We start from the raw sequence: 15,242 nt of genomic DNA, 5'->3' as shown, positions 1-15,242 counted from the left end.
AGCCCCTTTTCCTGCCGTTTGTTTCCGATTGAGCACAATGTGCGCTTTCCCGTGTCCCCTGGAGCAGCTTTGTGGGAAAGGTATGCTGTAATTGGTTTATAACCATTCATAATGACCTGGCAACTCAGTACGAATAGCAACGGGGAGCGACTTAACTTGTGATTTATTTAAGTAAGCTACATGGACGAAAGGTACTCCCAAGTGTACAAGTTGAGCTAGTTGCCTAATTGGACGTAAATTTTCACATGTAGCTTGGAAAGAGAGGGTTTTGTTATGAAAGGCTGAATTTGGATTTATGAGCAAGCTTCTGGACTGCTAAACCAGCTTGTGAGCAAAGTTTAATGTTGTCTTTTTTGGGGGATGTCTTAGTTTTTGAATTCAGTAAGTGCTAGTATACCCTTGTAATTTGTAAAGCTAATGGGATATTAACTTAAGATTTTTATTTACAGTTAGAATATCTGACCTCGCTTTTGGTGCAGTAACACACGCTTTGATTTTAAAAGCTAGGATTGGTCCTGCTGCTTTGGTTGTGGTCTTTTACCAGTTTGTCGTCATGGCATTCCTGCTTATTTTGTCAAGGCTCTGATTGCTTTTTCTCACACAACACCCATGATACGAGCAACCCACCAGCTGCAGGGCATGATGATTCGGCAGGCAGTACGACAGCCTTGGTAGCTGTAAGGCCATGGGTAGTAGCCCATGAGAGGCTCGCAAATTCTCTGGCACTGTGTGTAACTTCGTCTGCATTCAATGCAGCACACGCCTAGGTGATCCAGCATGGGGTCAAAAGCCATCCCTTCACCTTCCAGTTGCTGAAATGTAAAATATTAAATGTCATCCCAGTGCTCTCATTCTCAGAGAACGTAGAATATACTGATGCTCCTGTTAACCCTACAAAGGGTAAAAACTGAAATCATGGTCCTGTTGAAGTTAACAGGACTCCCACTAACTGACCCATGCATCTTGCTTTATTTTTTTTTTTCTTTTGTCTTGCTCTGTTTGGTAGAAGTGTAGAATTGGTGCGATTACCTGTGTAAAATGGAAAGAAACAACAGGGAGCTCTAACTTCATTATTCCTCTACAGTCCTTGCGAAAGATCCAGCAGCAGTAAACTCCCAAGTTTTAAATATTAGGGATGTAAAATATTTCAAGACAGTTACCTGGGTCTTTTATGTAGATGACAATGTCTGAAGTGTATGTTGTGTTTTTAATGTTTTGTTTTATTTTTTGTATTTTAATGCTTTTTACAGCATCCCCAGTAAACTATTCAGTAAGGTACTACCTTGCAGTTTTCTGGATATTCTCCCTTGTCTTTTCAGTCTGCCTTTTTTTTCCCCCTCTGCCACACTTAGGTGCATTGTGGACAGTGAGAATTCTACCTCTTCTGTATCTGACAGTAAGGAGTTACCTGGAGCAAGGCATGTGTAGAATATGTAAAAGCAGGCTCTTGCTGCTGCCTTCACCCTTCAAAATTTTTTCCTCCTTTCTGGGAAAAAAAGTGACCTGGATATTCTGCTTTTTGAAACTCACTTATTCTTTTCCCATTGGTATGATTTCAAGAAAAGCAGCTGCAAAGAGCAAATGCTGGAGTAACACTTAGCTTTTTACCTGAGCATTTTTCATTCAGGAAACTAGCAGCACAACAAAAAGGTGAGGCACAGAAAGGTGCTCTCTCTTGCCTGGGTTCATACAGGACACTAGTGACATCTCGGTGTTGTTCGGGCTCCCAGTGACCTGTTCCCATCCCTGAGAGCAAGGAGGATGTCATTTCCTTGGCCAAGATTCATCATCCTTGAATTCAGATACCTGCAGTGTGAACTTCTACACCTGAGCTTATTGTCCAGACTCCACTCATAGTGGGTGAAGAGAAATAGCTCTAGGCAGGATTCATTTCATTCTACATTATAATTAATGGTCCTTTTGAATCGAATGAATCGGTCTCTAAAGAAAGCTTGGATGTAGGCACCTATGCAGTAACTATTAGTGAAGGTGGACCCCACCCTGCAGGCTGAGGGAAATCTGGTGACCGTATCGGACTGGACGTTCTCCATTTGACCCAGGGGTTCTCTGGCTGGACGAATGGACCTGTGGCAGTTGTTCTGCCACTGCCCTCCAGAGACAGGGCAGCTCAGACCCCATGGACGTGGTCACGTTAGTAGCTGTGAGGAGAAGTTACATTCCAGTGCCGCTGCTGTTTTACTGACCTCTTGAGAGAGTCGATTTAGATCCACTTTATTTGGAGTGATTAATTTAAGTTTAATTAAGGGATGTCAACTTGGCAGAATGCTGTCACAGTATAATGATCTCCTGCTGTTCCATAAATGTCAAGTCAAAGCTGGGACTTATTTCCAAAGCAGGAGGCATTTATCTTGTGACAGTGTTGTATTAAAACGACTTACTCCTGCTGCACCAAATGGTGGGTGTAAATTGTCTGGCGCTGGTGCAGTAGACTGGAAGGTGCCTACTGTACAGTCAGCTTTCCTGCAGCGCGGCAAAGGTGTTGGGACACAGCGGGGCAGCTCCTGTGCTCTTTCTGCGGGTGGCTCTGTCTCGAAGAGCGAGAACAAGTTTTGCGATAGTCATCCTCCACCCACTGTTGCTGTCTCTGAACAGGTTCTCCTCTGTGAATTGTTTGCTAGACTAGGGCTGTCTACCCTGATAGAGAAGAGGCTGAGACAACAAAGATTTATTTGGCCTAACCCTAATCTCTTTGCAACCAGACACTACTACTGCTTTCCTCTGTAGTAGTCACTTCTGATACTAATTTCTATTTGAGGGCAAAGTATGTTTCTAGCTACTGGACTCTCTCTTTACATTGTCAGTGAATGATGGAGTTCAGCTGTCTGATCAAGACCATCTTTTGTTTGTTTTCGGAAGGTGCTATCCTTGTCAGATCTCTCTAGTGCTGCTTCCATATGGACCTGGAAGCCCTGAAAACCAGCTTGGCATCAACTTGCCTTAATCTTGCCACCTCAAGCACTTGTGCTTGTTTCAGACTGAAGTCTAATGAAAACTGGATGAGGGAGGGAGAAGAGGACTGAAGGAAGACTTTTTTGAGCTGCTTGGGTGTTTTACAAGTCTGTAATTTCAGAGAAAAGCTGAACAGGCCAAGACTGCGCAGATTTAAAAAAAAAAAGACAAATAAACCCCACATCACTAGTATTACCTGTCTACAACAGTCTCTGTCTCTGAAAGAAGATGACAGTGCAAATACTTACATTATATGGGTTGTCTGGATTAAATGTTTGATCGGTTTCTTGTCCCATTGGCCTGGTTTCATTAGACTGGTGATCAAGCTCTTGACTCAGCTGTGTGGTGGGCGACCTGGTGTTTACTTCTTCAGTAGCAGCTTCCAAGTCTTCCATATCAAAGTTTGATTCTGATTGGCGTTTGTTTCTCTTCATTTCTCTCCTTTGGTTATCTGAAGAAATAATCACAAGAGGATAATCTTATCTTCAGCGTGTCCTTATATTTATTCATACATTATCTAAGGTTTCAGTGATTTCTCTAAGTATTAAAAAAAGGGGAGGGCAGGGAACAGAGGGAAAGACAAAGCTGTGTGGTGGCAAACTTGATGAGCATCCCCATGGGAGCTCCTTGCCTTCCTGTGTTGTATCTGCAGCCAATGTCAGTCCAAAGGGGTGTGAGATTGCCTTTTTTTCCCCCCTCTTTGCCTTTCAGGCAAAACAGGTGTGAGGAGATTTGTTGGGTGTTTTTGACTCACCCTGTGATCACTGATGTTAACTCAGCAGCAGTTGCCAGCACTAGCAAGACTAGTCAAAAGTGCTTTTGTGACAGACTGATGCCCTGCTCCCAGGGGCAGCTGGGGAACCTGGTGGAAACAGCTTCTGGACAGCTTTGATACTGCTCTTTTGTTGCCCAGTGGGATATGCAAGGTCATGAGAAAAGTGGAAAATATTGGCAGTTCAGATCCACAGGTGCTCTAAAATGTGGTGTTTTTTTTTTTCTCCCCCCCCCCTTTGAGTGTTCTAATATTAATGGGACCAAGGAAGAGTAAGCCTTTTCCAGTCTTCTCCTCTCCTCCCAGGTCTGGAAGTCACCTGGAGAAGTTGCTGTCTCCCTGGTGACTCCTGAAAAATCTTTGCTAAGCTTGGCTCTAGGTGATGGGAGTACTTCAGCCCTGGGACTGCACCCAGGATCTCATACACTTCATCCACCAGTTGCCTAGCTAAAGCATCTCATCCTTCCACTCCACTGAAATCCTCTGGAGAAGCTGGGTAGGAAACAGGACAGGCTATGGTCCCAGATCAGGAGCTTGATATTCCCCAACTCTCAGCCAGGTATAGTGTTCCTGCTACCTGGTGTTAGCTGCCTAAACATTTTGCGGGCTAGTTCAAGCTGTTGTCTTGTCCTTCTGTAGAAGGAGGCTGACCTCTCTGGGAATGTTTCATCTCCTAGTAAGGCACCCATATGGGCTATATAAATTGTCTGAGGAAATACAGGTACGGAAAATGTCTAGTAAGTGTGGATAAACTCCAAACCCGCAATCTCGGCACCAGCCCACGAGGGCTTGGGAAGACAGGCTGGGCAAGGGAGGAAAGGATCCTGGTTTCCCAGATGTGCAAGTCTCGGTGGCAAACCTGATTTAGAGAAGGCGTTTAGATGAAGGGAGGGATAGTGTGCTTTTCAAATACAAGAAGTGTTACCTTTGGGATATGTTGGTCGCAGCCAGAAAATTGGAAGATCCCTGCAAAGCTCTAAAATTTTGGGGCTTAGGAAACTGTTATGTTTGATAGGCTCGTCTGCAGCCACCCAGATAAGGGAGTTTTCGTCAAATCTCACAGGCATGATTTCATCTTCCTGCAAATAGAAGAGCATAAATCCTTTGCTGCTCAGTGAACAGTCGTGCCTGCTTGCTGTTAATTCTCGAGCATCAAACTGTATAATCATCTGCTGCAGCTAATACCGAGCATCCTTGTATTTCATGAACGTGAACTGATTGTACTGAGCCAAAGCCTGAGTAAAGGTTGCCACCGCTGAAACGAATGGCAAAACTACTGTCAGCTTTCCTGGGGCTAAGATTTCACCCATCTCTCTCTTGGAAGGCTTTTGCCCCATGTACAAGGACTAGGTGTCAGAGATCTTTCAGCCCCAAGCACCAGATTTTCAGGTGGTAGAAACTGTTAAGATTTACCACCTTCAGCAAAGCAGCAATGAAATATGCCAGCTAAAAACAAGACCCTAATCTTTTATCATGCCCCGTGCTCATTTGATGTACTCCCAAGATATAACTATATTTACAATGGGGGTGGGGAGATCATCTTGTTCAGAAGTTTTAGAGAGGATTATAGCTTGAGAACTGCTCCAGCTTCCAGTTTTAAGTCAACGTGATCGGTCTGATTAAAGGTCTTGTTTGGTAAAAGCAATTCAATTGACCAAAAGCTTGAAGTGCAAGTTAAAGGAGCCTGCCTTTTTGAAGTGTACCCTGCAGGTTTTTGGTTCATATCTTCAAAGTAATGTAAGAAAATGCCAGTGATTGATTCTTTAAAGTTGTTAGTTCAAAGTATTATTTTACATAAAATGTGTAAGTATTTTATAGCAACAGTGAAATATTAAAAGAAAACCAACTTTTGAATCATGAAAACCAGTATGATTTCAAAGTTGAAATTCTAAATTGCTTCTATAAAAGTCATCAAAACTTGTTGTGTAACTGACTAGATCAATTTATTCTGTCGAGTTGTTGTTCCTTTAATGTGTTTATTGATTTCTTTTGTAGGTCTCGAGTCATTTAAGTTAGCTATCCAATCTGTCTAGTGAGAAGTGCTCTTTATGTATATTCTCCCACTTAAGCTTTTATCAGCATCAGAAATACCCAAATCTAGTTTTCCAAAATAAAAATAGCCTTTGTTTCTTTTTGAGATGATCCTGACTTGTGAGCAGGCAGAGTTTGGGTATCTATAAAAGCTTATTTTAATCAACCATTTTTATAAGCAGAGTTGGTTATGATACGTGTTTTAAGAAAACAGCATATGCATACTTTCTCCTAAATACGTGTGTATCGGAGAGAGGACTTGCTCTAGAAAAATAAATACTACATTGCCATTCCCGTTGTACATCTAACCTGGAAAGTCGAACAACAGGGAAAGGTTAATATCCCAACAGCAGCAGTAAGTCGGCCTCGGTGCCTGCAATTTATTGCAGCGGTTGTGTAGGTGATGCATCTTTGGAGAAGATGCACAGAAAACAGGACAAGGAAATAGATTTACTGTAGTCAGGTAGAAGATTAGAAATAACTTTTTGACTATTTTAGGATAATGTCTTCAGGACTGTGACTTCAATCTTACAAGAAGATGAAAAATTGAAACCTTGACTCCAGGCAATAGTGCTAATGAAGTCAAGAAGCCCAGCCCGCCTTTAAAATAAGGCAAGGCAGGAAAGATCTAGGTCTCTGCCTGGAATTTGGGCAAGATCTCTTCCCCATTGTGGGGAAAATCCCACCAGCTTCAGGGGACTTAAACATCACTGGTGCCATGCTGATTGTATTCAGAGAGATCTTTTTCCCCTTCATTTTAAAGTAGATGTTCAGTAATCACAGCACCATTACAGGCAGGTGCAGCCTTAACAGTGCCTCTCTCCCAGCTAATTGTTTCTGCTTTTATTTTCTTGGGAGTGGAGAAAAGCCAGGGAAAGGGGTTGTGGATCTCCTGTGCTCTCCTGCTGGTGGCTGAGCCCCCACCAGCGTCCACGCTTGGCCGTACTCAAGTCACTGGAGCCACTCCTGTGTGAGTGATGGGTTTGGGGGTCTGAGCTCTGGGAAACTCAGGCTTTGCGCACCTAAAGCGATAGGCTTTTTTACAAATGTGAAGTAGGGAGAGGTTTTGGTGGTATCTGGGTGAGAACTGCAGCTTTTGTGCTGCAATGCAGATTCCGTGAAATTTAGTGAATACGATGTCCTAAAATGAAGTCTGATGCCGTCTAAGAAGGCAAATTTATAATTTTTTTAAACTATTATTTCTTCTGAGTTAGCTGAATTTTTGCAATAATGTTTTCCACAATTCCCCTTTATTGACTATTTCAGAGGACTTGAGTGGTGGAGTCCCTGCGTCTGCTCAAGAGTGTAGATAGAAATCCCCTGGGATCCACCACGATCCCTCTTTGCATTGACTAAAGCAGCTGCTTCCTCCATCCTCTCCCTTCCAGCCCTGTGCACGGCCTGATCTCAAGCAGATGCTCTTGTCACTGAGGTCTGTGGATCTGCTAGACATTGGTCTAAAGTTTCACTCACTCCCCAGTCTGCAGCCTCTTGCGACGCCCCTGGACACAGTGACACCTCTGACACCGATCTTGCTTTTCTTGCTGCTCAGGGGCCCCTTGCAATCAGTTAATGAACCCTCAACTATCCTGCCCTACCCTACCCGCAACAACTTTACCACTATCCACAGTGGTTTTCAAATGTCTTTTTCATTTGTATTTGAATATTGCTTTAAGACCCTCTCTATATAAAGATTTGTTTTTTAAAAAAATAAATAAATTACCGCTTACCAGTTCAGATGAGAGGCTGGCTTTAGTCATAGCATCAACTTTGGGGACGTGAGCCTTTGGCTGAGCTTTGATGTAACACTTTTCTCCTTCAGCAAAACGGATTCCAGTTATGCCCTGCAAAAGTGGAAGGCAGGGGGTTGTGTGCAGCCCTCCAGCTCCCCACCGCCACCAAGAAAGTGCTCGAGCTCTGCTAAAATTGCCGCTGAATTTTTAGTCTGAAGGTTAAATGTTATTTAAAACCAGATGCAATAAAATGCTCTTCCCTCATCATTTTAGCTTTACGATTTTGGTCAAATGGGTCTAGAAGTTTTTGCTCGATTTCTGAAAGATGGGGGTGTTTTATATAAGTGCCTCCACGCCAGCTGTAGGCTCCTTGGAGTAGCTCTGTTAAGGAATTAGTTGACACGATTTGAACTGTAACTTAGCACCTAACACAGGCAGCCTTGAAATTGTGTTAGCTGGTGATGCGGTACCCTTATGACACAGATCTACAAAAATATGGGGGCAGCTTGGTCCAATTTATATACAAAAGTGGCTGTGACAGCGAGGGGAAGCTCGTGACAGGGAATTTGGTGCAGAAATCTGTGTGTGGGACTTAGTTCATCTGGCCTACGAGGGTGAAATGCAGTTGCCTAAACCCTAGATGTCTAGTTGTAAGCAAGAGAAGGGTGTCCCAGCAGCTCCAGAGGCCTGCAGGTCTCCTGCAAGTCCGGGGTCATATCTGCCAGCTATGTGCCAGCACCTTGGGCACCAACATTCAGGCAGGTGAACCTTGTCTGTATTTTCTATGTTTCTGCTGTACGTTTTTGAGTACCCATAAAAGAGTTCCCTTTTATGTTATGAGTTTAGATACCTCGTTGTAGACTGCAAAATTTGCATGGTTTTCATAAGGTTGCATGAGCTCCATTCGGCCACCTAAATATAAAGATCTAGTGCCACTTGAGATATGCTGGTTTTCTGCCTAGCCTCTAGCTGCCAGGCCAGGGGCCATGGGTGTCCTCACGACCCCTCTTGCCTGCCTCATACGAACATTGTGGATACCATAGGCATCTAGTGTGGCTTGATGTGGACAGTACTGAGGCACCTGAGTCTCGTCCTGTGTGCCTGCAAGTCCTGTACAGTTGGACAGACACCCATCAAAACAAAATGATGAATGATAGTCTGGAGAAGAGAAGACTGAGGGGGGATCTTATCAATGCTTACAAATACGTTAAGGGCGGGTGTCAAGAGGATGGTGCCAGACTCTTCTCAGTGGTGCCCAGTGACAGGACAAGGGGCAATGAGCACAAACTGAAACATGGGAAGTTGCATCTCAATATGAGGAAAAACTTCTTTACTTTGAGGGTGGCAGAACACTGGAACAGGCTGCCCAAGGAGGTTGTGGAGTCTCCTTCTCTGGAGATATTCAAGACCCACCCGGACACAACCCCGTGCAACATGCTCTAGGGGAACCTGCTTTGGCAGGGGGTTGGACTAGATGATCTCCAGAGGTCCCTTCCAACCCTGACCATTCTGTGATTTTAAAGCAGTGAGAGAAGGGATGGCTATCCAGGGATGAGGGCACAAGGGAATGAGACTTTGTGGTGCACCAAGCGTGCTAGAAGCATCCTAATATTGCCAAATCCAAGTCTTCACCGACCATGCAATTGTTTGAGTGGTGCGAGTCAATCCAAAACTGCTAATGTAAATACTTGGCCGTTGGAAGCGCATCTCTTCAATTTCTTTCTCCTTTACGTGCGTTCTTGGCTCAAAACCCAACTGGCAGCATCTCTTGCTGGGCTTGTCCCTGGGCCTATGTCATCACAAGTGGGCACCATCCCTGGGAGGTGCCTTTAGCTGGTTGGTGTTGGCTGATTTCTGACCCAGTTGCGATGGATGGTAGCTTACCAGCAGTACGCATGGACGCAATGCGAATTCAGCATCTCTCCAGTGGGCTGGCGCTTTTGTGCAGATGTGGAACGGCAAAGGCAAATGAGCTTAGTTGTGGGTGCTCTTATTCAGCTGCTAATAATGTTGCTATGGTGATGTTAACGAGAGTTTCATAAAGGCTGTTGGGAAAGTCGGGGTCCGGGGTCTCCTGGCGTGGATTTGTTTGTACTTACTGAGAAGCCAAGGGCTGAATTTCCACGCCTTTCTAGATTCAGCAAGGAGAAGGTGGCTGGTCCAGAAGCCCTGGGCGAGTCTTTCTGGCAGCAGCACCTTTATTTTAGGTGCTGCTTTGACTTACAGAGGACTTAGCTCTGAAGTCCAGTAGAGTATTTCGCACCTGAGAACGATAATTGCAGGATCTGCACCCTATAAATAGGTTTCTGCCACATCACATAGATGTGTCTTTGGTAGCTCAGAGGTGGTACAGCTCAGTGAACCGCTCTATCTGAACTGTTGAGCTCTGCTGAGATTTGGCATCTGTTAGTCCAGGATCTGTGCTGAGCAGCCACAGCCAAGTTGCTGGGGTACTCAAAGGCGTTTGCTGTCAGCCCAAGTAGCCCAGCACTGTGTGTTTGGTGCACGGATGCATAAGCTATGCTAAATGCCTCCACCTCTCCCCTGGGGATGAACCCAGGCCAAGCCATGGAGAGCAGCTCCCATCCTTGATGTCAGGGCAGAGCAAGCTGCCTGGGTCCAGTGCTGTGTAGTGGTCTCTCCTTGATATCTACTTGGCTTACCGTAGTCACCCTATGCTCCTAAAACAGTGATGTTTTGGGGAGGGGGAGGTGGTTTTTCCAGTTCAAATCATATGAAATCATGCAAGGGCTGTGTCACAGCCTGCTAGAACATTTTTCTAGCAAGACTCCAAGGGCACATGTTGTAGCTCTGTTCAGTGGTTTGAAAATGCAAAGTGTTACGTGGAGCCAAACCTGATGCAGCTTAATCCATACTGCTTCCCGGGGTGGGACCTGGCATGGCCTATCCCCAAAAGGCACTTAGACTTTGTTTTGGAGGAAACTGCCTGTCTCACTGTGAAAGCAAACCAGGAGAGCAAGGATGTTTGTGTGGCTAGTTGGGGGCTGGAACCTGAGACCGACTGGGGTAGAGAAGTCGAGGCAGGGCAGGGTATCCTCAGAGTCCAGCGCTGGAGTGTGTTAAATGAAGGACAAGGGTGGTGGTACTTACAATCTGAAAATCATGAACTTCAACAGCCTCTTCACTCCCGCTTCCCGTTTTGAATGTCTCCAGGTTGTTTCCAGCATCTATTTCCATTGATCCATCTTGTACCTTTCCATTAATGCTCATAGTATAGTGAACATTGTACACCTGGAATCGATACAAGAGCAGTAGCACACGTCAGTAGTTGCTTATTGCCTTCCTCCTACACCAGGCAATGGGTCAGTCTGGCTGTCGTATCCCTAATCAGCTCCTAACTTTTATTTCAGTGGGCACGTGATAACCCTCCAACAACCAACACCACGCTACTGCAACACCTCACTGTCGGGGCAGGCCGGCAGTGGTGCAGGTTGCCCAGAGAGGCTGCACAGTCTCTATCCTTGGAAGTTTTCAAGGCCTGACTGAATAAAGCCCTGAGCAGCCAGCTCTGACCCGACAGCTGTCGCTGATCTGAGCAGCAGGTAGGACTAGAGACCTCCTGAGATCCCTCCTCCAGGGAGTACTCACAGTTTTACTTCAAAAACAATGTGAAGTGAGTCCACATCCAGGCTCACTCCGACTTAAAAACCTTCTTCTAGGTCATATTTTAGGAATCGCTTATGCTGGCATGATTTCCAAAGGAGAGCAGGAGTGAACATCTGACTCTGAAGGAGGCCAACCCCTATTTATCTCGTAGGATGTTCTGCTGAGGCACAGGAAAACAGGTTCCTCTTGAATATGAACATGCTTCCCAGCTTGTAATGGATGTGAACTTTGTTTAAATTGGATGTGAAATTGTATAGACTTGTATTTTCCTTGTCAGCTTATTTGCTCTTATCCTATTTTCAATGAGGAAAGCTGCAGCACGGTTTGTATTTGCTGGAGGACCATGATCTGTGGAGGGGTTTTGTGATTCTCTTGTGCAGCTCTGCTAAAAGTGCTGCACAAGCAGTTTACTTTTGCTCTTAAAAAAAGCCTTACAGCATTTTAATGAAAAATATACACTGACAGCTAGAGACAAATTTCTTCTTCTCTCACCTTCGCTCAGGAAAGTCTAAGGTGCTAAAGATTTATGGTTCCTCAGTTACACAGATTCAGTCCCATATTCTCTGCTGTCTAGGACTCCTGTTGAACGTGGTCCATAAAACCAGACTAATGTATGTGGTTTCCCCTGCTAGGGGCTGAGCTAGAGGTGAGACTTTGCTACCCTTGTCAGTTATGGGAGAATTTAAAGATTTAAAATAAAAATAATAATTAAAAAATTGCCTTAAATTTTTTTATGAATGACCCTAAATATTATTTTTTCAGTCGCTTCCTAAACATTTGTAAGTCAAGTGTAGCTTTCTGAGTTTGAAGGCAGCTTGGAAAAATAACTCTAAGCTTTCTCAGTGTCTTTACCTGGAGATCAACTTGGAAGCTTTAATGACAGCTATGACTGTGACACATTTTGCAAACCAGAATTTAGATGCCAGGAGCAATGAAAAAAAGGAAACTTTGTCCTGTACTCCACAAGTGAACCCACACGATCAGAGCTGAATGTGCCGTACCCCCTCCCTGCCTACCTACCCCTTCACGTCCCTCTCCCTTTTCAAAAGCCTAGAGAAGCAGATGGCTCGTACACAGCGTCCTGGAGGTCAGCAACGTGTCCTGTCTTTTTGGTGTAAAAACGTTGTACTTTCTTTCTGATTATCAGAATTATTCCTACGTGCACGGGTGTATCTCACCAGGGAAGCTCTGCTCTGGCTGCTGGGATTCGCACAAGGCTCTCCTTGACAGGGACTGGTGTGTGGCTGGAGGCGGTACGAAACTTCTTCCCAAGGAAATTCAAAGAAAGATACTGATTGCACTTATGGAGCAAGCATTTGCATGTACACCATCATGTTTCAAATATTTTTTAAACAAAAATCTTATGTAAACAGAAAGATAAACCTAATATATAAACATGTCCTAATGCTATTAAGTTTGGTTCTTAAACTGACCATCAGCTTCTCAGTTTCGTTCTTTGCATACAGGGTTTCTCATGTACCCCAGAAAATGTAAATAATAAAACTTATGACTTTAAAAATTGCTCCACAGCTGCTAACCATAAATGCCTGTGTGTACACACAGTCATCCAAACCACCAGAGTGAAATAATGGTGCCTGTTAATGGGTTAAATATAGCATTACATATTTGACGGTCCAGGTAGAATCTGGACCAAGAATGCAGATGATGTGAAAAAGGAATTTACACATTTCAATGCTTTTTTTGTCCTGGGAGCTGGAGTTTGCCCAGGATGTGAATCCCTGGGGGCTTGTTGGGGTTTGAGTTTGCTGGGGATTTGCAAGCAGAAATCAATGTAGCGTCTGTGCTCTCAAAGATACATTTCGTGTTCATTAATAAGTGTCCTTCCAGGAGGCTCCATCCAAACAGCCGGTGCGTTTGTTTTTAGGTGGGTTTTTTTTTGAAAGCATGGAAAAAAATAAAAATCTGCTTAAAGACCTCTTTATCGACCTCGCAAGAAGCGTTTCCAGCCTGTCTCTCTCCTCACACACAACCAGCCCAAAACCCCCACCCCGTCTCGATGTGAGGACGCGTTTCCAGGCCCGGCCGCGCTCACCTGCCGCTCGGTGGCTTTCCAGAAGTAGAAGGCTCCAATGGCCCCGGCCAGGAGCAGGAGGGCGCCGGCGATCAGCACCGCGGCCCCCGCCTTCAGCAGCCGCCCCGGCCCGGGGGCCGCCGCCGCCGCCGCGTACGCCTGCGGAGAGCGCGGTGCTGGGTGCGGGGCAGGGACCCCTCGGCCGGCAGAGCCTCTGCCCCCGGCCCAGCAGGGACCCCCGGCCCTGGGACTCCCTTTCAGGGCTCGATTCGACTGGTCCCCTGTTCAACCGCGTACCGGTCCTGACCCGACCCGACCCGACCCGTTCTGTCCCCAACCGACCCGACCCGTCCCGATTACGATCCGTTCAGTCCTGATCCGATCCGACCCGACCTGTTTTGTCCCCAACCGATCCGATCCTTCCTATACCATCCCGACCCGACCCGACCTATCCCATTCCATCCCGTCCCGTACCTTCCCGACCTGTTCGGTCCCGATCCGATCCGTCCCGACCCGAACAGACCTGCTTGGTCCCGTCCCGTCCCGACCCGACCTGTTCTGCCCGGATCCATCCCATCCCATCCCATCCCATCCCATCCCATCCCATCCCATCCCATCCCATCCCATCCCATCCCATCCCATCCCGTCGGGTCCCGTCCGGTCCCGTCCCGCCGCCCGGCAGCACTCACGGGGGGCAGGCACTGCTCCACATCGTCGGGCCCCGCTCGGGCGATGGGCACCTTCTCGGAGCCCCCTGCCATGGCTGCTGCAGCGGGGAGGGAGAGCTGCCCCGGGCTCCGCCGCCGCCCCACTCCCGGCCCCGGCCCCGGCCCCGACGGGGGGGCAGCACCGCCCCGGCCCGCCCCGGCCCCGACAGGGAGGGGGGGACGCAGCACCGCCCCCCTCCCTGGGCACAATGAACCCTTGAGCTGCCCAGCAGCCGCCGGAGCTCCCCGGGGCTGTGTCCCCCCAGCCCAGCCTCGTCTTTCCCTTGCCCCTGGGGCTAGTGTCCAGCTTTGGATATGGGGGAGTCAAGGTGGGGGTGTAGGGGATACACACCCCCACCCCCGCATGGCATTGCGGAGAGGAGAGGTGCCTTGGCAGACAGACAGCCATCGTAAAAAGCAGCTTTTAAAATAGAACAGCGTTTTAACTGCTTTTTTACACTTGCCACAGGAATTCACTGGCGCTGGAGCTGACAAGCTGCTGCTTGGTGCCTGCTCTGCGAAACACCTCAACGTGTGGCGTGAGCAAACAGCCCTGTGGCCAGCAGAGCCCCGGGCCAAGGCTGGGCACGGCAGTGAGGCCAGGCCTGGCTCAAGCTCGGTGGGGGCAAAGCACGGGGGGAAATCCCATCTTTTTGTGTAAAAAACTCATGGATAACTTGCGACTTGACCTCGAAAGTGGACGTATCCCTGGGGTTTCTTCCATTTCCTCGTCACTCATACTGCTCAGTATGGTTTTTTGAGCATCTAAAGTATAGCAGGATCATAGGGGAATTTGGGTGGGAAGGGATCTTTTTGGTCGTTCTAATATTGTACATAGGGAGCTTAAACTCAGGGTTACAACTAGCTACGTGTGTCTGTGTTTCCTTCATGCACCGTACAGGCATCCTGCCTGTACATACACACACAAGCTTATATCCAAGTGTGCGCTCTTTGCTGCTGGAAAATAAATAGTACTGGACCCCTTTGGGGCTGATATTGTGGAACACAGAGCAAAGCATCCTTCGTAAGGCTGGAAGCAGAGAAAAAAAGTATCAACTGCAAAAAGAGCATGAAGGGGCAGTCTGGGTTGTGCCGTGCCCTGCCCTGCCTTGCCATGCTCTGCTTGCTCAGTGGCCCAGCTCCAGTTTCCCAGACAGGCAACAGCACTGGAGCTGGGAGGCTGTTAAACTGGGGAGACTCTGGCACGTGGGACCCTCTCTCCCTCCGGAGCAGTGCCTATACTAAACAGGTCTGCGGTAGCAAATTTTTTTCAAAGTATGTATCTCCGTTCATATTTCTCTTCCCTTTTCTTCTCCATTTTGCTTATGTCTCCTTGCTGAGTTATTGCACACCAGTGACATGTCCCCCAT

The 15,242-nt window shown here is 46.8% G+C and overlaps 1 protein-coding gene across 1 annotated transcript; it reads right to left on the bottom strand.

The window, feature by feature from the left end:
• Positions 1–596: 596 nt before the first annotated feature.
• CNMD (chondromodulin) lies at positions 597–13,926 on the bottom strand. The gene is made up of 7 exons (XM_068395358.1): positions 13,855–13,926; positions 13,187–13,324; positions 10,618–10,758; positions 7,504–7,617; positions 4,668–4,821; positions 3,219–3,421; positions 597–812 (listed from the first exon to the last, which is right to left on the bottom strand). The coding sequence occupies exons 1-7, from the start codon at positions 13,924–13,926 to the stop codon at positions 597–599; spliced, it is 1,038 nt and encodes a 345-aa protein (XP_068251459.1).
• Between the last annotated feature and the right edge of the window lie 1,316 nt (positions 13,927–15,242).

This window comes from Nyctibius grandis, chromosome 2 (assembly GCF_013368605.1).
Source record: "Nyctibius grandis isolate bNycGra1 chromosome 2, bNycGra1.pri, whole genome shotgun sequence".
Lineage (NCBI taxonomy): Eukaryota > Metazoa > Chordata > Aves > Nyctibiiformes > Nyctibiidae > Nyctibius > Nyctibius grandis.
The sequence above is the reverse complement of the archived record's forward strand: the minus strand, read 5'-3'. Positions and strand labels throughout refer to the sequence as shown.